The 25,577-nt window shown below is 43.7% G+C and overlaps 1 protein-coding gene across 4 annotated transcripts in view; it reads right to left on the reverse strand.

Moving 5' to 3' along the window:
- Positions 1-6,095: 6,095 nt before the first annotated feature.
- The window catches only part of POU6F2 (POU class 6 homeobox 2), a 473,745-nt gene continuing 454,263 nt past the window's right edge, over positions 6,096-25,577 (reverse strand). For 3 of the 4 annotated variants that reach the window (XM_088018442.1, XM_088018441.1, XM_028108922.1), the window contains 3 exons: positions 19,115-19,283; positions 10,022-10,190; positions 6,096-6,600 (listed from right to left, as the gene is read on the reverse strand). In XM_088018442.1, the coding sequence (XP_087874568.1) occupies positions 6,096-6,600; positions 10,022-10,190; positions 19,115-19,283 (843 nt within the window). The remainder of the gene's footprint in view (positions 6,601-10,021; positions 10,191-19,114; positions 19,284-25,577) is intronic. The other variant, XM_028108923.1, reaches the window with a different exon arrangement.

Here is a 25,577-nt window from a genome sequence, read left to right on the forward strand (position 1 = left end):
GTAAAGTTTATTGGTATAATGATTCAGATATATAGTTACAAAGTAATTATACTTATATCAGTGGTTGTTGCCCAAATATTGTATTATTATGTCCTTATTAAGAATGGAGACAATTATGACCCTGAGTTGCTATTATGCTGGTGTTTCTCTTCGGTCCAGCATGACAGTAGAACCCAGCTTTGCTGAAGGTGCAGATGTTGGGCGGTGGAAACTATTAGATTTTTATTTTGACAGTTGAAATAACTGTGTCCTTTATAAATAATAAATTATTTATTTATTTTAAATATTTTATTTATTTATTTGAGACAGAGAGAGAGAGAGAGCACAAGCAGGGAGGAGGGTCAGAGGCAGAGGGAGAAGCAGACTCCCCACTGAGCAGGGAGCCAGATGTGGGGCTCGATCCCAGGACCCTGGGATCATGACCTGAGTGGAAGGCAGCCACTTAACTGAATGAGCCACCCTGGTGCCCAAACTGTGTCCCTTTAGTATATTAAGCATTCTTATAATGAACAAAAGACAACACAGTTTATTTTTTATATTCTGGCTACTGTGAATGGTGCTGTAATGAAGATGGAAATCCAAATATCTCTTTGAGATACTTATTTTATTTTTAATTTGAGTATAGTTGAGATGGCTACCTTTTTAAAGATATGTTATCCAACATATATTTTTTAAAGATTTTATTTATTTATTTATTTATTTTGAGAGAGAGAATGAGAGAGAGAGAGAGCATGAGGGGGGGAGGGTCAGAGGGAGAAGCAGACTCCCTGCCGAGCAGGGAGCCCCATGTGGGACTCAATCCCGGGACTCCAGGATCATGACCTGAGCCGAAGGTAGTCGCCCAACCAACTGAGCCACCCAGGCGCCCTCCAACATATTTTATAATAATATATGGTTTATTGATGGGCATGGCCTTTGCCCAGAGTATTTTTAGAGGACTTTACGTGGAAAGAGAGCTTGACAAGGACTGTATTTTATCTTTCTCTACCTATGAATGCAGAAGCATCAGCATCCTTTTGCTCTTCTTAAAAATCCATCCTAGAGGTTCCTGGCCGCTTTCCTTGCCTATTTATAATGTATGGGCCCTCCGATTTTTGGTTCTGTTGCTTGTCCTAAAGCACTTCTTATCAATCACAACATAAAGTTGATATATGAACCTCCATGTAGCCTAAGAAATGTTTGCTGAAGGTCACTAAAAGTATGCAGATTGTGATTCTAATTAAAAAAACCTTTTACTGGCATTTTAGCAAGATATTCCCATCTTCCTTTTGATCAAGTAAATTATAAAATGACGTTAACTCACCTCTCATTCTTCCATTACACTTCTTCAGGAGCATATGCTAAATGTCTAAGTGTTCCAAAACATGCAATGATAGGCGTTGCTTAGGAGCAGCCAAAGCACTTTCCCAGCAGAATCCTCTGCAGTACCTGGCACACGGCTGGGTGTTCGTAGGAGACTCGGTGGGGGGGTGTGGGTTCTTCTGTCTGCCTGCTATGGTTTGCCATCTTCCGTCTTCAGGTTCTTGTGGAGACTTCCTCCTTCATCCTTGGGGGCCCCACGGGGTTGTCATCATGAGGCTCATCCCCTGTCCACAGACAGGGTGGGTCTGTGACCCTGAGTGGCTGATTCCAGAACATCATCCCCGAACATGGCGCCTCATTTAGAGACAAGTGCAAGACTCCACATCTGGGGTCTCCGTCTGGGAAGGAAGCGGAGCAGGGCAGGCTGGTGACGTCCGTGGAACCACCGTATCCAGCGGTGCTTGAGGTCCCCAGCAGGACTTCTGTGTCAGGTCAAATACCATTGGCTTTTTTTGTCTCCACAAGTTTAAGTTGGGTTTCTGTAACCTACAACCAATGGAGTCCTAATTTATCTAGTATTTTATTTGAAAAGTTGAAATAATCATGATATTAACCAGTCTACCTGGAACCCTTTCCTTTTCTTAACACCCGGGATTATAACACACGCTCATTTACATGCTTACAATTTCAATGACATATCTGAGTTCAAGACACACTTAGCCTAGAAGCTCATGTCAAACAATTCTTTATTTTTTATGGTACAAATTAAAAGTGACAGATCTGAAGCTGTTAAGAAATACACAAAGTGCAGCTTTACTGACCATACAGATATTGCTCTAGATTAAGTACAGTTTTGTCAGTTTTTTTTTTTTTTAAACGTTAAGCAACCTGTGCAGATAAATCAGCTTTGGTTTCAATGTCAGAGCAAGTAAGGAGCTTTTAAATATCCAGTTTGGCTTCTCGGTCACAAGTCCATCATGTCAACTTCTCATCATGATGACTTTTTTTCAAAACAACCCAGTCGGTTTTCCTGCCCTCCTTCCTGCTGCCTCCCCCACGCAGGGAGTAGGCAGCTCTCCATGGGGCCTCATCAGTGACCCTGGTGACCAGTCTAGATCACAGCATGTAGGACAAAAAGAAAAAAAAATCACTTTCTTAACAACAAATAAAACAAATGTGCCTCACATAATTTCAAGTTGAAGACAAGCAAACCACATGACGAAAGCTCATTACAAAATGTTATCCAAACAGATTTTACACTCAAACATTGAAATGAAAATCAGTTTCCTTTTTCTCCATTTTTTTAAGCTTGGTCATTAACTGGGTACAAGTAGAGTGCTGAGGTAAAACATTGATGAACAGTTTGTATTTCTTTTTTTTTTCTTAAAATAGGAACAGTTTAGTATTGCGAGATTGTCAGCAACATTTAAGCCATATCTATACAATGTGCATATACCTACAAATACTGAGCTTTGGTCCAGCGTAGAGAAGATGAGCAAAGGCATTTTACAATTTCTTTTTGGTTATAGCTTGAGTTCTTTGATACGCCTCTACTTGGTTTTCTTTTTTCCTAGCTCCTTTTGCTTTTTTGTTCTCTCTTTTGTGGGGTGTGTGTGTTTGTGTGTGTGTGTAATGTGTGTGTATGTATGTGTATGCGTGGTAGTGTTGGCTGATTACAACATATAGAAACCTAAACCTTGCAATACAACTAAAACCCTCAGTTGTTCAAAATGGTTTTTGGTTGAAAAAAAGCCCACAAACAAGGGTGAAATAGAACATCAGTCCTTTTGCTTTTTTATCAGACAATGAAGGAAATGAAGATGACCATAATTTAAGATTACGTAGGAAAAATATTGAAGCTTGAAATACAATCACATATGCCCGAAGTGGCTTTTATTTTTTGTTAGTGGCAACTTTATCCTTCAGTTCATGGAAACATAAAAGACACTTAAGAGTTACTGGCATATACGAAGTTGTTTACAAGTGAAAATAAGAAATGTCATAATAAAATTAAGCAGTAGGTGAGGTCCCGAAGACTTACAAGTCACACAGTATAATTTATATTCCTAAGAATTTGTTCAGGCACCTTTTTATGCCTTGTAGCAAAAAATTTATCCGTAAAAAATTAATATAAGAAGCATTACAACACCTTATAAATAATTTATAAAACAATACAAAATTATAAAACTATAAAAAAAATCACTGCACATGAATGGTTTTACGACTGTGGGATGGATATATTTCTATTTTATTCCACTCTGGAAGATTACTTTTCTTTTATATTTTCACTGTCCTAGTTATACCCTCCCAATTATAGATCTCCGAACGGAGCAGGCCTTATGTAACTGCTGCTGGCGTATGTTTAAACATTTAGCATCCATCATATGTCCTCTGGTTAACTTCTCTTCCTGGGGAGCTTCTTTTGATGGAATTTGGAGCAGGTCCGAGGGGAATACAAAATCTGTCTAATCGATACATTTTTGGATTTCCGGGTTGTTGGTCTTTGTGTGCAGTTTTGGAGGTGGTGAAGCGGGTACCATGATGTCATTGGCATCGAAGATCAAGTTAGCTGTGGTCCAGTTAGCCTCAGACTGGGGGATTGGAAATGCCTTTACAAGCAAATAATTCCACCTGCAGAATTTCCTTTTGAGTTTCCTTGCCGGTGGTCTTCTGATTGGCGCAAGAACCGTCCGGCGGGGGCAGGTTGGGGGGGGCAGTCCTGCCATCGCACTGACACCTGCAAAAGGCCCCACAGAAGAAGAAACTCACACTCCCGTGGGAGAGGGAGAGCGTTAGGGGAGGAAGATGACATTTCTATTCAGTTGGGCAACTTGAGGGCTTAGTTTTTTTCTTTCTTTCACAATTTACTTCTAGAGAGGACATGAGCGTGATTAGTAACTAATGACTCGAGAATATTTGCATCGAGACAGCCGGCAGATCGGTGGTTCCCTTTGCCGGCTCCTTAGACCAAACGCATCGTGCCTGGCCCTGGGGGACCCGCTTGGCCACCTGCCCAGCCATCCTCACGTCTCCCCCTTTCCTTCTGGCTCATCAGGTGATTCTGGCCCAAGCACCTTTCGAGTAAGTTACTTTGAAAACGGAACTAATTCCCTCGTTCTAATGGTGAAGTCTACTCTGACGTGTTAGATAAGCCACTTCTAGAATTTTCCTTTTGGTGGAGGTACTCCACTGTTACAACTTCTGTTCCCCTTAAGAACCCAGCCCCCAATCCCAATCGTTTAAATTCGCCTTCCAACTTTCTGCTCCATTTGTAAATGTATATCCCAAGAACGATGGCTCCCCCTGCCCTGAAAAAAGTCTGCCATCCCTACTGGAATGAAAAGAGTAGCAGAAAAGATGGGACTTACAAGATACACGATGGCCTCTAAGGATCCAGTTACCATCCCTTTCCTTTTGGCCTGTTGCCTTTGTGTGTGTGCATATGGGCGTGTGCATGCTATGTGTGTGTTTTGACTGAAATCTTGAGACATTTCTTTGGCTATCAGACTTCTGAGAGAAATTGCTTTGCACAGAAGCATAACATTGATGTAAGTATTGAACCAAATGTGCAGTTTATGTTTATATTACAAAATTAGTTTTGGTCAGCTCTCCATGTACGTGGCCAACAGACTGAGAAAAATCCCAAACTCTGGTGTGGACAGTGAGTACAATTACAGCTTCTGCCAGTGTTGACAGTTCATCGAGCAAAGCCCTAGATATTTTGGAGTCTCTCCTGCATTTTGCTGGGATATGAGTGGAAAAAACACCGTTCCCACTCGGTGGCCCCCCTGCATACCCTGGAGGCCGCACCCGAGGGAGATGGAGAAATGGAGGAAGAATGAGAAATGCGAGCTCCATATTCTTTTCTCAAACCCACAAGTCATAGTGAGAAGAAAGCAATGGATGCTTTGGCACACGATCCAGGATGCCCCTTCCCCCCTCAAACAAAACCAAGACAAAGAAAAAAGAACCCCCCACCCCAAATGAAAACCAACAGTGAGCCTTAGAGGATGGCTTCAGCAATGACACCCACCTCACAGGTGGGGACAGAGATGCGTGAGACAGGAGAAATCAGGCTTCTTAATTTTCCTTTACATACAAATGTAAAAATTCGTAACACAACTTTGCACTCAGAGAAGAGTAGACCAACGATCGTGTTTGCAATGCCATGTTTCTGACTTTGGTTAATAGGGTTTCAGAGTGAATCAGCACTTAGAACCTGAAAGAATGCAGTTCCTCCTCCAGGTGGCAGGCTTGTATTCGCTTTGAACAGATACAAGTTTTTATTTTGTTGTTGGATTTGTTATTTTTTTCTTTCTTTCTTCCTTTTTTGTTTGTTTTTTTGGTTTAGTTGTTTTTCTTTTTCCTTAAAATGTGTTCACATTTTCATAATATACAGAAAAAAGTATGTGGTTATTTGGTTTGCTTTAAGTCCATTAGAAAATTGGCTTCAGGGAGACGGGCGGGCCAGGGGACTATCCTACCACACACACCTGTGGGTGCGGTGTGTGCCTTGTTTAAAAATTTTCAAAAATGTTTTTTTTTTCTTTTTGGAAAACCAAAGGACACGTATAAACCATTCTGTCCACTTGGTAGTTTTCTTAGTCTCTTTACTTACAAGGGTGATGACTGGGGCTCTCTTTCGACTTTATTCAATGTAGTCGTCTTCTTCTTCTTCTTCTTCTTCTTCTTCTTCTTCTTCTTCTTCTTCTCACAAATTCTGATTTGTGGAGTCCGAGGGTAGAGTTTCAGTTTCTGTGGGTTTTGCTTCTGCTTCCAGGCTGGGCGTCTCTTTAGGAGTTTTCTTCCAGAGAGTCTGTCAAAGGCTCCAGAGGGACCGCCGTGGCCGGCTCGTGCTGTTTTAAGCGCTTAATTGTGTTCTTCAGGGCTTGCCTCTTATTGCAGAACCAAACTCTAACTACTTCCCGGTCATAGTTTAGCTTCTCGGCAATCTCGGTCATTTCCTGCCCAGAAGGGTGTGTGTTCTTCTCAAAGTGGGCATTGAGGATCTCAAGGGCCTGGGGTGTGAAGGAGGTGCGCCGCTTGCGCTTTTTGGACGGTTCACTCCCGATAAACTCGGTCAGGTTCTGCATACCTGCTCGATGGCGGGCCTCAGCCTCAGCCATCCACCGCTCAAGCACCGGCTTGATCTTCTGGGCACTTTTAGGGGTGATGTCCAGCTTTTCAAACCTGGCAGGATACAAAAGGCCAGGGTTCAGTTTGGCTGTCAGACTGCTAGCTATAGTGTTCTCTTGGGCTTCCTGTGGTAGGAAAAAGTGGCTTCTCAGGATGGTGTGTCTGGGGGGAGAATTGAGAAAGAACAGTCTTACACTGAGTCCTCTGCCAGGGTGGGCCTCCTGCCTGCCTGCCTGCCTGACCGCCTGGCAGAGCGAATTCACTCCGGATGAGCAGCCAGCTGCGAGGTAGCTGTCCCCCCCCCGCTCAAGCCAGCGCCACCCACCCTGCATGCATGTTCATGCCCCGCATGCAGCCCACACAGCCACACGGATGGGGGTGGGGAAGGGTGCAGACGGCAGGACCCGCGAGACACTGCGATGGAAACAGAAACAACCCTCCCGAGGGGTGTCGGAGACAGCAGCTGTCATGTTCTTTCGTTTAAAACGATTCTGTTGTATGGCTTCCGTTTGGTTTTCTTGAAACCCCTCCCATGGACTCGGTTATGAAAATGTTGTAAGTCACCAGTCGGTTACCAAAATGTTTAAGTTACCAGAGTCAGGGATGGCAGCTGGGATGCGGTTCTTTTCACCTCTGTTTAGTGTCTCATTTTAATCCCTCCCCCGCCGCCCCTCTCCCTCTGTCTGTCTCTCCCTTCCCCCCACCCCTGCTCTCTCTCTGGTAACAAACAATTTGCACCATATGTCAGTTAACAACTTGCCCCCTTTCCAGGTAAAACACGGCCTGTTGCTACTCTACTGGGGGGACTCAGCAGCTGGACACCTTGTAATTGCTATGAATAGCCCCCTCCCCGGATGTGCGAAGGCCACCTCATGCCTTTCAAACGCTGTCCGGTGTAATGGTGTACTTTGGCACCAGGGCATCAAGCTGTGTTTAATGTGTGATATCTGCAAACGGTACTCCCATGATATCATTTTCCGTAAATGAGGCCTTCTATGTATCAATCGCCATCAACAATTGTTTGCTACACTGATTTTAAAAAATATGAAGCATCTCAGGACAAAATTATATGGAGTGTTTTAAGAGGACATCCTGGTATCCAATTCAGCCTCATGCTCAATGAAATACACAGAAGTGTCAGTTGCTTTTATTCCTTCGTTTGTTTATCCTAAATCCAAATTCACGGCCCTCCTGTATGATGACTTCGGATACATAGATCTTCTCTTCTGGGTCCTCTTCGGTTATACTCTTTTTAAGGGTTCCGTGTATCGGAAGACAACCGTCTGACTGCAGAGTGCATCTTATAGAGCTAAAATGAACCTGCTCTAGCCAGAGTATGCTTTCTAAGGACGGTTGCAGAAGGACACAAAAGGATATGCTTCCTTTACAGGCCATAATCTTATCTTTGACATGGCATTTTAGATATGTGATAAGCAGTGCAAATAGTATCAAGTTTTAATGTGATTTCCATAGCATCACCTTCCCTGTAGAGTTCAAGGGGTTATTTATTTTTTTTTATAAAACCCAACTTCCACTACTGATCAAAGGGGGAAGAAGTACATTTTGCTTTCAATAGAAAATGAACTAATCGTCTAATGTCATTTAATGAGCTTGCCACAAAGCTCTAACTGTCGTGGTAATTTGCTACATACCACATTTTACCATAAAAGCTACAGAGCTTAAACTCTGGATAGTTTGACAACAGGCTTCACAGTGCCACCGTGTGAGGGACAAAGCTTGCAATAGGGATGGTCAGCATGTTGGTGGTGTTTCCTTCTCCACGTCTCTGTTAAGGAGGCACTCGTCAAAGCTGTGCCTAGAAGTCACCATCGCTCATAAGTGACACTTGGGTGTGCAGGCTCCTTCCCTCCCCTTCAATAAACGTGAATCATTCCAACGTCAGATCTCCACCTCTTTCAAGACTTTCATTTTTTTTCTCTTGGTCGTTAGCTCCTAAAACTAGCTCAACCCAGACCCTAGCAGCTAGAGAAAGGCTGTAAAGTCAAGGCTTCTGGCACATTCTGGGATACGGTGAATTCCCAGGGTCTCTCTCTCTCCATTTCGGCCATAGCTTTCTTGGCTTCCCCTGGGGAAGACTTTAGAAATCTACATATTTGATTGGGAATGCCCCAGACACTCTACGGGTGTTGGTGAAAACATTAGATGGCACTTAAGCCAATAAAAGGAAATCACGTTTTAGGACTAAAAATAAGCCAGAGAGGACTTTAGCAAAAATAACAAATGGACAACTTAAAAAAATCTGTGGCTGCCTTCATCACAAGGCTGTCAAGATGAAACAAAATTAATGTTTCCCAACAGGGAGCAACAGTATTCATATCATTGATGCTGCTTGTTAGTGTTGATGTTTCCATCCGTGTTGTTGGGAATAACATATACAAGCCTTGAAACAAATTTCCCAGCAGTAGTATCCTTGTATAGACTGAATAAAGGTTATTTTCTACAGGGAGGTATCTTATAAGAAAAAACAGTAGGGGAGACCATAGACGTGAGAGGATCCTATGGCGCTTTTTGTATTTAACAACAATCAATGGGTTTTATGGAAAATCATTGAGCAAAATGTGAGCTGCAAGCTACTACCCCATACTGATGTTATTTATAACCTTAGTCTTAAACTGCAGGAAAAGTACACTTCCGTCCTTTGGGGAATACATTAAAAGTATAAAGAGCAGATAAAAAGACAGCATTTCATGGATCACCAAGAACAAAATCCACTTAAATGAGTTTAGAGTTGGTTTCTTGGCTTTTCCTGATGGAGGAGGACTCATAAGGCATTGCCCAAGAGGAAAAAGCTCTTACAGAAGTGCCTTTGTTACCTCATGCATAAACATGGGATTAGTGCAACACGCGCACACACATACACACATGCACGGGATCTGCTGCTGGCGGCTTGACCCAGATCAACTTGAACACAACCAAGGCTGGATTCTGTCATTTATTTATTTATTTATTTAATTTTTTTTTTTTTTTGAGGGGTGGGGACACGGTAGGCCAGATTCTCACTACCCCTTTCTGAGCCACGTAAAGCAGCTGCTTCTTTGAAAAAAAAGGGGGGGGCCTTTAGCGTTGTGTCTGGGAAGGCAGTGTTAAAACATTCCTTTGCGGTCACGAGATTGTTAATTTTCTTTTTAGGTGTATTTCCTTGGAAAAATCCCGATAGCCGTCCCTGGGCCGAAATGGGGGGAGTGTTAACACCCGTTGGGACAGGCAGCTTTACGGCTTTTGCTCAGGATACCCGTCTGCAGACAGGAGATGGGGGGGGTCTCAGCTGCATAGGAGGGGGGGTCCAGAAGGAAGCTTCTGGCCCGCGGTGGGGGATTTCCAATGACACTGCCTTCTTTGTGAGTTGACAGGAGTTATCAAGCCAGGCCCCCGCATCTGCTTTAGCACCTTCGTTTCTGTCCATGTCACCGATTCCAACGTATAACCTCCCCCAATCCCCCCAAACTTAGTTCCCATACTCTACCCCTCCAGCTCTGCCCACCCGAAGAAGAAAAGCTGAGCCATGAGGACAAACGAGGCCCAGGCCGGCCAGGAGAGGTGACAGCATGTGGGCACGGGTTACCTGCAGATGGCCGACTGGCTGTACGCGGGGCCCTCTGTAGCACTGAGAGCCTGTCCCACCTGAGTCTGGGTCAGGCCAAGGGACAGGCGCCGGATTTTAAAAGCTTTGGCAAATTCTCGGATCTCCTCCAGATTAACCCCATCCACCTCACCCGCTGCCGTTTGAGGATCTGTGGAGATGTTTTTAAAAATAGGATCAATACGTCAACACACACCCAAGTAATATCTGTTTATTACGGCTTCTAAGAAAGTGGCTCTCTTTAACAGCAGATGGTGCGGAAACCGACATTGTAGAATGTTCTCTTTGTCTCCCGAGTGAGGCACCCAGGGCCCCATCCTCAAGGCGTTACACCTCCACAAATCACCCCCGGGGATGTTTCTATCCCAGATAAAACCATAGGTAGTTCACACACGGCCATTTCCACGATACAAGAGCGTGTTCCCCTGGGCTTAACCCGTGACAACCAGGGCAGGGAGGCGCGAGCTGGGGGATGCGACTCCATTTTGCCCATCAATAGGCTCAAATATTGTGCAAAAACATAAATAGGGAAAGGTTTCAATTTGAAATGTCTTAATTGGGTTCTTTAGGGCTAAAAATTGCCCTTGAGATAAAGAGGATTTTGTGTTTTTTCCTTCACCAGATCACTGCGGCAGGCAGGCTAACAGATGGTAATGTTGTCTAATTTCTTATGTTCCTGTTAGCCCCTCGGAAGAGCATGCTTATGAAGCTGTGAGAATAATATTTTATCCCTCGCCCCTGCCGTAGCAGTTTACTGACACGATGCCTTTGTCCCCTAACAGGGCACATAATAAAAAATGCCTACTGCAGGAAGGCTCCTTTGGTGCCGGATAACATGGTCAATTTAGGACTTATCAAGGGAAATGACACAAGAGCTGGAGAAGGAACCCCCCTGCTTCCCGCTACTGATCCCTGGATAAATGATAAATGAAAGCATAAACCAAGCTGGAGGCAGCATGGGTTGGGGATAGGGGAAGATTTCAAAGTGCTGCTCGCTCCCGCCTGGAGTGAAGCCCTTCTCCCTGCGAGCTGACTCTATTATTCTCCGCCTCATTCCTCGGACTTCGGTGAAAGTTTTTCTCTTCCTCTTTCTGCACAATAATCCATCAATTTCAGTAAATTCAAGTGCTTGTCTAGGGACTCTGGTGGACTAGATTCATCTTCGGGGCTCAGGGCTACAGAAACTCCTGTTATCGGAAGAGAAATAAACATTTGCATTTCAAGGGCCAATTGTTCAAAGACTTTTGAATAAACATGTTAATATCTGTGGGGGGTTTGGAGCTTCCCAGGGGAAACGGACTCTGTCAGTAGGATCTGCAATACACTTATGCACGGTACCTTATCTTCACATTAAAAGAAGTCCTGTGGAATTTTTGCATGTCATTCGTTGTAAGTTTGTCGAGGAAAGACTGAAAAGTGGTACAACCACTGGGACCCTGTGAGTATTTCTTAAGTGACTCCTGGGCGTCCTACTGAGTGGTAAGGGGGAACAAGAGAACTGGGCGGGGGTCATTTCCAGCCTCTATGGAGTTTACAGTCTTTAGGGGGTTGGGGCTCAATATTATGAATGAGAATCAATTCCTGAAAAATACCAGGCTGAGCATAATCAAGAACTAATGGTGTCACTCCCACAGCAGAATTTACAGAGAAGGGAGAGGTGACAGTGTGACAGATAGGCAGCTGTCGCAGAATGGAGGAGCCACATCTGGCCAGTGGGAGCAGCGTGCACATAGGCAGGAGCAAAGCACTGTGGGGGTGCCCGCAAGCCGTTTAGCAGGCTGGACTGCGGAGCTTGTGCTAGGAGTGGAGGATATTTCAGTGTAGGACATCGAGAGTCTGTGTCCGTGGGCACGGGCAGAGGGTGACTACAAAACTGATTAAGATTAAAATCTTGCTTTTTCCCCCCCTCCCAATTCCCCCTAGAGGGCTGGCATCCCTGGTTAAAGACAGACTTGTTTGGGTTGTCCTTGGGAGAGGCTGCCCTCTGGATCTTAAATCCCCCGGGAGCAGCAGCCTGGAAGCAACTTCAAAGGTTTGCTAAGGATTCTGGGAAGTCACGTCCACGCACACGGCAGCCTGGAGCCTCTTCTCTCATTTCTTCCTTCAAACATCCCTAGAGCAGAAGTTGCAAATGAGCAGCTTGCACATACAACTCAGCTTTCCTAGAGCTTACAAGTTTTTGGAATTGCCAACATTTAAACATTGGGAGGTTTCTCAAGAAAAACATTTCAGTTTTTTTTTTTTTTTTTTTTTTTAGGTTCTTTTGAAATGTTTAGAAGGTTTGGCTACATTAGGCCTCCATTGGCACTTACTTGGGAATGATCAGTCAGCTAGAACTGGTTCTGGCTGCCCGTTCAGCTCCTCATCGGCAGCCTTCCTGAGACCTGCTGCCTGGCTCAGCCTGTTTTGGGGACTCTGCGTTCAGAGTGTACATTCCCAACGGGGTGGTTGTGGACCAACGCCCCCCCCCCCCACCAGAGGGCTGCGGCACATAAACAGTACAGATGTGCAGTAGATCTGTGATATTAACGTTTCACGGGGGAAGGAGGGCAACAGGGATTTAAAAAAGCATAAAAGGCCTTCTTGTGGGGGAAGGAGGTGATGATAAAATAGTAGTTGAGAAGCTCTGGTTTGGAACAGTGCCGTCCACTTGGTACAGACGGACACGGGGAGGGCCTGGCCTCCTGCCAGGAGAGAAGGCTGAGAGCCCTTCCAGCAATTGCAGCAGAGGTTCAAAACCCAGGGTGAAAAATTGGAAACGAGACTTTCCTTATAACGATATGACTTTTAGGATGGTGCTTTTCTTCCTTTGGCAGGACTAGGAGTCGCCTGATGGGGCCCAGGACATGCATTTTGAACAAGTGCCCCAGGTGATTCTGAAGCAGGGGATCCCTTGACCCCACAAGGGGCCTTCTCTATGTTTCTGGCCTGCCCGTGACTAGGCACGGCCCCCTCTGCAAATTGCTGTCTTCTCTCCACCCTTTACTGTCCCGATTCACCAGGTTCCTACAGAGGAGTTGCTGTAGCACCTGTGTAAGAGTGATGAGCCAAAAAGGCGCTGTGAGGGGGGACCCCTGGGCAGGCACCCCATCCCACACCCTTCCCCAACCCCAACTCCACCATTTATGGCAAGTGGCAAATGCTTGGGTGTCAGCAGGCTGGGGTTGCCAGTGTAGTCTGGAGTTGGGGGAGAATTTTTCTCTGAGCAAAGCTAAGTAGCCCTTGTGGGAAGTAAATTTGTTGCCTTATATTAGCTCCATCTCTAGATCAACAGGAATCAATTGAGTTACGCGGCACGTGTGGGGCGGGTCTTTGATCTCGAAGAATACTGTGTTCTGCTTCAGCCCTGTGGCCCATGCAGGTTTATGACTTGGTTGGCAATTTTATGTAAATCTGTTCTATCTTACTTCTTCCCTTTCCCTGCTGCCTTTAATGCTTATGTCGTCTTCCTGGTTCCCCGAGACTAGCAACTAAATCTTGCTTGTGCCAGATTACTGACAATAACCAGAGTTGAACTGAAAGCTGTGGACTCTTACTCCCTGCACTGAGCTGACTGTGGAAGCTTTCACTCTAAAGCTCAGAGAGGTGGTCCCCTGCCCCAATGAGCCCAGGGTCTTCCATGGGGCTCCAGACACTCATCACACCAGGAAGCTGAGTTCCTTCTTCCTCTTCTCACACGTTTCCCCTCTTGTCTTTTCCCTTGTTCTACTTAGAGAGCTGATGAGATAGGAATTCTGTGAAATTTAAACAGGTTGATGATCTGTTGGATAAAGGCCCAGGGAAGGGAAATCGGTATCTCCTTCTTTGCACAATTTCTTAATTGCTGGAGATGAGCTGCCTGATTTTCTTTATATTATTTTTCTTACCCATAAAATCAGGTGGCAAAATGTCTTACTACAGTTTTCTCCATGAGTCCCAAGACTACAAAGGCCCCCAGCCCCATGCAAAGAAGGGGCCCACCCATGAACAAAAATCAGTTTCACCCTGATTATATGTGGGACTTGTTTTCACACTTTGGGAGAATTCATGAGGTGGTGTCTGTAAGGTGTTTTTGAATTGATAAAAAAAATTTATGCTTTTTTTTTTTGGATCCTAAAGTTTCTGTCTTAAACTCTTGAGGATTCCCCTCCTCCCACTGTTGGAACAATAGCCCTTCCTTAAGGGATATATGCTTTTCTATCTGAGGAGGGGAAACAAAATGGGAGCCTCTTCCCTGGGATGTGACTTCAGCTCTCAGTCTGGCTCAGAGGTTGACATTCCATCCTGGGATAGCTCAGTCTGGTTTTCCCTCATCCAGTCTCCTGGCTCAGGGAGGCTGGGTTAATTTCAAGGAGGATTCTGAGGCCCCCTTGATGGGGACCTCAGAGGGATCTCTCAGATCCCCTACTGGGTCGATCCAGCACCAGGGCAACCCGGTCTGGGATTTCTCTGCATTGAGGAGGAAGTGACACCTTTCAGAGAAATCTGCTTCAGATGAAGTCAGCCCAATATATTAAGTACAGGTTCAGGAAGCCACAAGAATGATTGCCAGGATCTGCCCCGAATCTGACCCTTGCTAGAGGAGCCAGAAGATCAACCTATATAGAGATTAACTGGCCCAGAGATTTAGAATCAACTGGCATTGAAAATTGGCAGGATTTCATAAGCATGACGTTTCCCAAACCAAATCTGGAATGCGAAGGCTGAGAAATAAAAGATTTTTTATGGGAACTAAATTGAAATTGGGTGAAAACAATCCTTTCTGCAGAATCTGGTTGTATGGTCGCTGGGTCCACACCGAACTGAGCGCTGAGGATGGATCGGCACAGATGTTTTGTTTTGTTTACTTTTTAAAATTTAGCTCCTTCCACCAGTTGACATGGACATCAGTATAAGGGGTTGCTAACTGGGTCGAACCGTCACCATCCATCAACATCATCCTTCTACAACCTCCGTTTGTGGGATTTTTCTATGAAAAACATGCAACTTTAAAGAAGCTGCCAAGTATGAATTAACGGTCTTATGTAAACACCCATCTGCTTTTTTATGCTATTCTCACAGCAAATAATGGGCATATTTACCAAATATTTCTGAGAAATAAGAAACCACTTAAGAACGTGCAATGTAATTTGGGAGAACAGTTTACTTGCAATATGGTGACTTCATTGTGGAAAATAGTGTGAGTTGTGATCATGGGAATCAGGGGTCCCATAAGCTATCACCATGCATCTTTATGTTCACTTTATGTTTGTTTTTTTCTGGTAATAGCCAGCAGTCCTTTGCTGTCTAAAAAAATCAGGTTTACTGGCCAGGGGTTTAAAGAGTGTGTACTGAAAAACAAAACAAAACCAAACTCAGCAAAGAATTAAAAACCCCCAAATCTACCTGTTTTTAAACAATACTGTGTAAATCTTGAGCCAATTTGGGACATTTCTCAAGTCATTTGTTTGACTCTGTTAGACTTTCCAAAACCCTGCTTATAGAAACTATCTTTACTTCTGATGACTGTGGCGAACGAACAAGGTATATCACAGGGCAAGCTGTGTGGGAACAGTGAACAGGTACCTACAGGAGGTGTTCTTGGGAGTAAGGAGTGTGCTTGCTTATTTGGTAACACTGAGCTCAGATATGGTGTTCTCTGCACATGAAGATCCCATTATCATTGTTAAGGCATTAACTCTATGTTCTTTTGCCTGGAGTGGGGAAGATTTGGGGGTGACTTCTGGTTCCATTTTCTCTGGAACAGTGGCAAGTTGCACAGCACTGTGGTGACAATATTTGACCATGGATGAGGGAGGGTTCATTGACCAAGGTCTTGACCACAGGTTCTAGTCCAGTTTGACCTGGCCTTGGTTTCTTGGAGGGATTTGTTGATTAACCATCCAACGCAATTCAAGAATTATTTATTCTAGCAAGTCTTTCTGTTCTGTCTCAACCTCTAAAACCAAGTTAACTATCAACTATTTTTTTTTTTTAGATTTTATTTATTTATTTGAGAGAGAGAGAATGAGAGATAGCACGAGAGGGAAGAGGGTCAGAGGGAGAAGCAGACTCCCCGCTGAGCAAGGAGCCCGATGTGGGACTCGATCCGGGGACTCCAGGATCATGACCTGAGCCGAAGGCAGTCGCTTAACCGACTGAGCCACCCAGGCAACTGTATTGCCATAGTCCCTGTTCACGTGTTGATCATAGTGTTCATTTCTCTTTATTGTAACTGTTTCTTTGTTATCAGTTCATGACCTCCCCCAGGGCAGGGAGCCCATCTTGCTTATTTTTGCTTTCTTAATTTCTATTCCTGTGCTTGGCATATACATGGCACTGTGTTTTTATTTTTAAGTTGACAGCCTCTGACAAAACCACCCTCTTATTCCCCTGTAATTTCATCTGTATCACAACTACATCTGAAGTAGGGGTTTGGTCTCCCCATATTATCCTATCTGCAGATTTGGTGAAGTTTCATCTCAGACAAAAATAATTTTAAATGGATATTTCATGCTTGAATATAATTTCAAAATATGCACACTGTGTAATTTTTCTCTTTATATTACCTCAGGGAAAACTCTGTGCTTTAATTGTAAGGCATGGGTCCAGGCTCTTAAAGAATTATTTGAGGAATATTTAGGTGATTTGACATATACTGTCATTCAAATGTCACTGGATAAAATTCAGGTGTAAACATCCGATTTTTGAAGGCTGCCGTGCTGTGTAGTGTGTGTATGACCCATTGGGTTATCATCCTGGTCCTGCCACCCATTAGCTTTGTCACACAGAGTGTCACAGCCTCTCAACCAAGACGGGATGTGGTCCCTCTGACAGAAGATGGCCAAAATGGGTAGTACTTTCAGGATCTATCTGATGTCAGTTTCAAGATCTGCAAATGAGGATTTCTATGACCTCACTGTATTAAAATGAGCACGGTATTGAAAGTGCTCTGAAAACCCTTCTTTACAAATCAAGTTTTAAACAGAGATTGGTTGGGAGAATCAGCATCAGAGAAATGCTCTGTGTATCATTCATTGTGTAGTTGGGTTTTGAGACAGAAGGAAATCAATTAAACAACATGCTCAAAATCGGTAGCAATTTTAAGCCCAGGAGTGGGTTTGTATAAAGTCCGACCCCCAGGGGGACTGCTTGAGCCTCCCCTATATTTGCCGGAGAAGGCTCCTCATTCAGGCTCTGCATATGAGTTTGGAGTTTCCTGCCTCAAGTGCATATGGTAAAGGAGTCTCTGTCCCCATTCTTTATATTTCATATCAGGATATGTAATATGGTTCACTCATTATACACCCAGAACTTAGATGCCCCATTGGCAACCGTGCAGTTGAAATTCCATCTGTCCCACTAAGTAGCTCTGTGATGGATTTCTGAAAAAGGCTACTCCTTTCCTGACCAGTTTGAGACAAATGACTAGAGAGAACCCGGTATCATCCATCTGTCTGTCTGTGTGTTCAGCCACTCATTCATCTCCAACATGAACTGAGTGTTTACATTGTGTAAAATACTGTATTTGTGGGATGATTTGTACTTTATTTGGTATTTACCTTATTTCTTCTCTATAAGATATTTGATCTCAGTTCCTTTTCTTACAGGACCAAAGCTTAAAGCCTATCCTAAATTTATGACCGTGCTGCTATTTATAACTAGAGTATTTTGTGGAAACTTATGCAGAATATCGAAGTGGAATGATGTTGAAATCTTTCCTAATACCCCGATGAGGAGTGTTTTTCTTGGGGAAAATCTGGCTATAATTAAATTAACTTTATTTATGATTTTATTCTAGTAAAACTAGAGTTTCTAGCCCAAATGACGGGGGTTGTATATCCAAACAACCTGTAATAACTGGTTGATGGCAAACTTCCAATATGTACCCTGAAACTCTGGTGTTGACACATCTTTGGGGTTAAGGGGCCTCCAGGCTAGTTGAGATACTTGGGCATTTTCGTATCTTCCCAGAAGTCCCCATTCTCTTCTCCATTCCAAATCCTTCTTGCCTGAATTATCCATATAATTGAACTTATATGTAGGTATGTACACACATATATATTCTTTTTTGGGGGGTTGCTTGCATGGGGAGGGCATGGCAACCCTCCAATTTGCTTCTCATTACAGATGATACGTGAGGATTCCTGCTGTTCCTGTTATAACAAGTTATTCATGACACTTGATCAAACACAGATACTCAGATGTGTCTTTATTTTATGGCACAGATATCTATGCAGTGCTTTAGCCCTTTAAACCTGTAATTACTGGATTTTCGGTTCCTGGAGAATTGTAATCGAAGTGCGCATTCTGTCATTTTATTTACGGGTAAAAATTGCACCAAAGGTGAACGACTAACCTGAAATCAGACCATTGTCCCATTCATCTCCACATGTTCTGATTTGCATGTGATACACACGCTGTCTTTACGTGGGGCCACATACCATTTCTAAACATTACATATATATGAGCTCAGATATGGTGTTCTCAGATATGGCCCACTCAGGGAAGCAGACCTGCAGGCTTATTTTAGTTTATGAATGGTGGTTCAGAGATTTCCCATCCTGTTCCAGCCTGTGCCGCTTTCCCCACGTGCCCCTGGAGGCGGCTCAATGTGCACACACACCCACCCGCCCATGGGCACGCTCTCTTTTATTTCCTCTGACACCTACAAATAGAAGGCAGGGGACTTCAAACACACGGAAAAGCAGCTTGACCTGCTGGCTGAGTACCTGTTGTTGGCGATTTCAGTTCTGAGCTCTGTGGCTCGTGGCCTGCAAGCTGATCAGCTTCTCCCTCCTGAAAGCGGCAGGACTGACTCAGCATGGCAGAAAGCGCTTGAGATAGAGACCCGCCCTGCGCGCACCCATCAAGGGGGCATGCTTTGGGGGCCTGTTTCCCTAAGGAACCATCTGGCCCTGGGCAGAGACCTTATTCCAGTATTGGCGTAGAAAGGCCGGGAAATTCCTCTTTGATGTTGAAAGAACGAGAGAAAGAAGGACGGAGGGATGGTGGGGAGAGAGAAAGGGAGGGGAGAGAGAGAGAGAGGAGGGAAGGCATTGCAGATAGGCAACAAGAAGGCCACCATGATTTAACGGAGCCAGAAAGGATACTTACTGCTGACTAACTGGCCCACGCTCAAAGCTGAAGAAGAGGAGGATGAGGAGGAAGAAGAGGAAGCCTGCCGGATGGGGCTTTGAGACATGGATGCTTGGCTGTGAGCCAGGTGCAGAAGGCTGCTTTGGGAGGCTGCTTGACCCACTGACGTCTGCGAGGCTTGGTGGAGCTACATGGAAAGGGGATGTAAAAAATACACACATGAGTGAGAAATCGGAGGGTGGAAATGCCAGGGGATAGAAGTTTCATCTGGGGTTGAAGCATTGTATTTCCAAGAACATTATATTGCTCAGGAACAATGCAAACTCTATACACAACGGGCAGGATTTTTTTTTTTTTTTTTAGTATATAATATGTTGCAGCTTGCTTGACAGGCATTTTATTAGTAATCCTAAATATATTATTAATTCCCTACTTGGCTTGCGGGAGCACCCAATTTTCTACCTTTCTCGACCTCAGCATGTGGCTGGACTCTTTTCTGCCTGTTCACACAATTACAGCACACGTGGCAGGCAGCTCCAAGAGGTACAGATAAAATACAGTGCTGGCCATCACCTCGGAGTGTGCAACTCAAGCTCACGGGTATGGCTGTGCCCGACCAATTTGGCTTCTGTAACTGGTATTTTTAGGAAAGTTCCCATTTAGGCTGAGTGTGAATTGAGTTTGGGAACTTTCTGCTCTCCCCTCCTCCCTTCCCCCCGCCCCCAATCAAAGAGTCTGGCTGGATTACTGTAAAGTGCGGAAGAACGTTCTCTGATGTCCTATAGGAAACGGAGAGAGAAGTTGGGGCAGCCAGGACAAAAATATCCAGTAGTGTTTGTAGCTTTCAGTTGTTGCTCTCTTACTCCGTGCCACCCTGTGTTAAGGACTTTGATGCCCTCGCTCATTTCTTATATCGGCCTGTGAAGTGGGTACTATTTTAACCTCTCTTTTGCAGACAAAGAAGTGGAAGCTCTGAGAAGTTAAAGGGTTTTGTGGGTTCATCCGGTAGGTGTAGGGGAGCTGGTGTCTGGACACGTGTAGTCTGACCTGGAGGCTCGAGCTCTTAATCACCACGCCAGAAGCAAGAATTAACCTAATTTTCAAAATTCAGTGCGCCTCGAGAAAGGTTGTCTTTATGTCCATTTATTCATGGCTCCTTTAGAGGTTCTCAAAGGCCTGTTGTTCTGGGTGGTGAGGGAAGCCCAGCACAGGAGAGGGAGGTTGGAAGAAGCCCCGCCCCGGAAGCTGACACAAAGCGGGCAGCTCAAGACCCTGGACAGGTGCACGATCAGCCTTAGCCATCGCACCCTTCGTGGCTGGAGATAGCCCTCCTTGGCTTACAAACTGCTTTCGTGGCCATTGTCACACTCACAAAGGTATAGTAGGGTTTCTATAAAAGGAAGTCAGCCCAGGGGGAGAATCAGGTCTGGCCCTGAACTTTGGTTGGCTCTCCCACCAAAGTCCATGGCCTGACCTGACCTCTGATCACTTGCTCAGGATCTGACGGTCAGCCTGGGACATGTCAACTTCACATTTGTCACTGCCTTCCCTGTGTGTGTGTGTGTGTGTGTGTGTCTGTTCATTTTTTCATTCAACTTTATTGAGAGATCATTTATACATAATAAAATACACCCATTTCAAGCATGCAGTTTGATGAGTTTTGTCAAATAGACACATCTGTGACACCACCTTCATAATCAAGACATAGGACCTTCCTTCCCATCATTCTGTAGAGTTCCCTCATCCCCTTCGCAATCCATTTACCCCCTAAGGCCCAGCCCCAGACAGCCACAATGGACTTTCTGCCACAATGGACTCATTTGGCATGATTCTAAAAATGGAATCGTACAGTATGTACTCTCCTTTTATCTGTTTTTTTTTTTTTTTTGCTGGGATACTGTTTTTAAAATTCATTTTGTTGCATGTGTCAGCAGCATCATCCCTTTTTATTGCTGAGTAGTACATACAGTATATATTTGTAGCATATATCTCTATATTCATATAGATATCTATGCCGTAGGTTGTTTATCCATTCATCTGTTGATGGACGTTTGGGTTATTTCCAGTCTGGGGCCATTATGAATAGAGCAGTAAACGCTCATGTACAAGTGCTTGTGTATACCTGTGTTTTCATTTCTCTTCTATAAACACCTGGGAGTGGAATTGTGGAATTCCTTCATCCTACTATAAATGCATGTTGAACTTTTTTAAGAAACTACCAGACCGATTTCCAATGTGGTTGTAGCATTTCGTATTCCCACAAGAAATGTATGAAAATTCCAGTTGCTTTCTGTCCTTACCAATGCTTGGGATTTGTCGGTCCTTTAAATTCCCTAACGTGTTTTTAACCATCAATTAACATTTTACCTGCAAACAACTATTAGTAAAATGCTACTTTGGAAATGCATGAGGAGCTCTTTCCCCTTCTCGTCCCTTGTGGTAATGCTTTTGCTCCCCCGGGTTCATATGACATCCCTATGCGGCAGATATACACCTAGCATGATTATGAGGCATAAATGACTGGCCCAAGGTCACGTGGTTCGGAGAACATTAGAATCCGGGCTCTCATTCATAGCTCAGGGCTCCTTCCGGGATGCCATTTTGTCCCCCTTCAGAATTGCTTGAAGTTACCTTTCAAGTGAACATCCTTATTGTTACTGAACTGTGCTAAGTGGAGGTTATATTGTGAATAAAAGATAGTGATAATTGACATGGAACCCAAATTAATATGCATCAAACATCTGCCCCAAAGTAATTAGCCGATCTGCCGAGCACATAATCAACAATTGAATCCAGTAAATTTTATTCTGTAGGGACACATATTAAAGATTAAATCTATTTTTAATTTGCTTAATAAAAGGTGATGGATATTTGCATGTCAGTCTACCCCTTCTAACTTATTGAGTTGTCCTTCTAAATATTGTTACTTGACAAAAGCTTTTCACAGTTTTGAGTCACTGAATCATGAGATAGCCTTCCGTTTTACCATTCCATCAATATTTTATTGGCCCTGGGTGTGGTAAAGTACCATCAAGGAACTGGGTAAGACAATAATCAATTAAAATTTTTCTTCCTCAGATACAACTCAGTAGAGAAACAAATTAATGGGCTGCAGTCTCACTAATGACACAAAAAAGCAAACTAGGCCTTATGCCTTAAGCTATGCAGGAGAAGAAATTCAAGAGGAAAATAAAATAGTTCTTTTAAGAGCTTGTCCTGTGTCCACACAGTCAGAGAATGAGATGACTCTAAGATACCTAAGTGTCTAAGAAAGATACATTTCTTCCAAAGTAAATAAGCATTTTTTTAGGACATTGGGGTTCTGCTTTCCCTCCAGAGTTTAACCAGACAATATGGAATAACCAAGAAAAATTCTGAAAAGTTCTTACTTGTCAAGAATCGAGATTATATAAGCAGTAGCTTCCTCACTGGAGCCCATATATCTCATTCTAATGTAGAGAATGTATAGACATGTATCTGTTAATTCTAGAATCACATGTAAGTCCAGATGGAATAGCCTTTTGTACATATCAAAACGAGCCCAGAGACTGACCCTCTTTTATCACTTCTTCCCTCAGAAAAAGAGGATGTTAGAGTAATACTTCTCTTACTTCCCATCCCTAGCACTGTAATTCTTTCAGGTAAATGACAAAAAAATAGCCTTATCTGTGATGTTCTTAGTTTCATGAGAAATATGCTTAAAAATATATGTAACATCGGAAAAATGAGGGGGGAAATCGGAGGGGGAGATGAACCATGAGAGACTGTGGACTCTGAGAAACAAACTGGGGGTTCTAGAGGGGAGGGGGGTGGGGGGATGGGTTAGCCTGGTGATGGGTATTAAGGAGGGCACGTACTCCATGGAGCACTGGGTGTTATACGCAAACAATGAATCATGGAACAGTACATCAAAAACTAATGATGTAATGTGTGGTGATTAACATAATAAAATTTTAAAAAATATATATGTATCAAATAAAGAAAGGGAAAGCAGAGATTTAAGCTACTTCATGAAACAACTCTGGATTTCAATATAGAAATTTCAAAGACTTTAAATAAGCAACATTAGAATTAGATTTAATTCTGTTGTTTTTCAGACCCGGACTTAAATCTGAAAATCATGTATTACTTATACTGTGTAATTACTGGCAAAAGAAATAGGTGTGTAAATGCCTCATACATAACTGGCCATAAAAAGTGGCATACTTCACCAAAAGAGTGTGCAGGTTATTAGGGAATAAGGAGAAGCCTGAAGGAAAGCCTTCTTTCCTTTTCCTTCCTGGAGAGAAGAGACTTAGAAGCTTCTAAGAAGGCAGATGTTTTATTACATTGGTTGGCTTGATCTTGAGAGGCCAACTGTATGGATACCATTGATGAGATGCTTCCCACATGTCTTTACGTAGACTTTTAAATCTTAGTATTAGCCCTTTTGGTTAGGTATTGGTGTTGTCCTTACAGAAGAGGAAACAGACTTAAGATGGCTTACCTGGGGTCACACAGCTGATATAACTGAGTTTTGAGTCCAGGAAAGTCTGACACAGGAGCCAGCGCTCCTTCCAGCAGGCACACCACTGCCCCACTCCTGTCTACCCCTGGAGACAGGTATGAGTCAGGAGGACGGCAGGAAGCTCTAGCTGGATGGTGTGGGGACACATGAGATGTGTTCAAATTGGTCACGGTGAGCTACACGCTAGAGTTGATCAGCACAAGCGTAGATCATGGTCTATCATTTTGAACATATCTCATCTGTTTCGCTAAATATGACAATTTAAGTATTTTTCTAGTTTAGGATTATTTTCTATAGGTCCTGAATTTAAAAATGTCATATTTTTTAGGAAAACATGGTAGTCAGAGATGGCCAGAGCACTATGATTTTGGTGTCGTCTGGGACACATCTTGGATGGAATTGCTTATAGATTGTCCTTTGCTTAATGTAATGAGTCCCAGTTATTTGTTGTACCCCAAATTTACTTTTCTCAGTATCCTGTTTATATGATCACATTTTCTATTTATTCACTATACCCCCACTGCACTGCCTAAAGGATCTGGAATTTGTTTCTATCTAAGTTCGGGGAATCACTTTCTTGCCTTTTATTGAGCTGTAAGTCAGATGTAAATAGGCTGTGTTATGGGCTGAAATGTGTCCCACCCCAAATTCATATGATAAAGTCCTAACCTCCAGTATCTCAGAATGGGACTATAATTGGAGATTGGGTCTTCAAAGAGGTAATGAAGTTAAAACGAGGTCCTTAGGGTGGGGCTTCATCCAGTATGACTGGTGTCTTTCAAAAAAGAGGTTAGGACACAGACTGGTAGAGGCGGGAGACCATATGTGGACACAGGAAGGGGGTGACCACCTGCAAACCCAGGAGAGGGGCATCAGGGGAAGACACCCCTGCCCGACACAGTGATCTTGGACTTCTAGCTTCCAGAACTGTGAGACAATAAACTTCACCCTATTTATGGCACTCTGTCAGCCCCAAGCAGACTCATACAGGCTGAGAGCACAGAGCCAACCAAACAGGAGAGGGAAGGGGCAGTTCATGTTAACCTGGGGCTTTGCATTACCCAGGGAAGGAGGGAGGAATGTCCATCTCTTCCAGGAAATGACAAACAGGGAAGGACAGGATTCGAGGTCTGAAAAGCTTCTCCCTTCCTGTGGCGTGTGAAAGGCTGGCTTTGTTGGTTTGTTTGTGTTGGCTGGAATTGCTGGGTGTTTAATATATTCAACAAAAGTAAATTCAAGTACAAGCAGGCTTTACAGACGTTCTTGATTTTCCATGCCCTGGCTCCTTGTAGAGCTTCCATGTGTAACACAGTATATCTTTAATAATGTTTTAGTTTCTGGAATAAAGCATCTTCCAATTGAATCCACAATTGCTACAAAAATAAGTGGAGGTGACAGGGTCTTGGAAAGTGGGATAAAATGCAGAATGTCCTAGACAAGTTGGAAAAATGAATGCATATAAACAGTAGAATTCAAATGGAATTAAATATAGAGAGATTAATTTGGGGAAGGAAAAACTCTCCAATTATGCCAAGGCAAAATGGAGGAGGTCCGGCCTTTTACAAGTATGTCAGGGCAGGGAGCCATATAATGAACCACAGACTGAACCCCCAGGTGGTGCGATGAGAACGTGAATATGACCGCAAGAGTTCTAGCAGGAGCAAGAGCATGCAGGAGGACATCATGACTCTCTGTCCCTGCACTTTTCTGAGTACCTACTGTGTACCTTATAATAGCTCGAAGAGAAACGAAGTCAGTGGGTCTCCAGATTTAGCGTTTATCAGAATCACCTGGCTGTTAAAACACAGATCATACCCCCCACCCTTTCCCGGGGGTCTGATGCATCTGGGATGGGGTGCAAGAATTTGCATTTCTAACAAGTTCCTACATGATGCTGATGGTTGGGGGACCACACAAGGGTTTTGAAGGAGCTTCTCTTTGAAAAAGGGTAAAGGAGGAGTATTTATTATGTCC

This window comes from Eumetopias jubatus, unplaced genomic scaffold (assembly GCF_037043125.1).
Source record: "Eumetopias jubatus isolate StellerSeaLion01/CBP00866 unplaced genomic scaffold, mEumJub1_p1.0 scaffold_14, whole genome shotgun sequence".
Classification (NCBI taxonomy): Eukaryota; Metazoa; Chordata; class Mammalia; order Carnivora; family Otariidae; genus Eumetopias; species Eumetopias jubatus.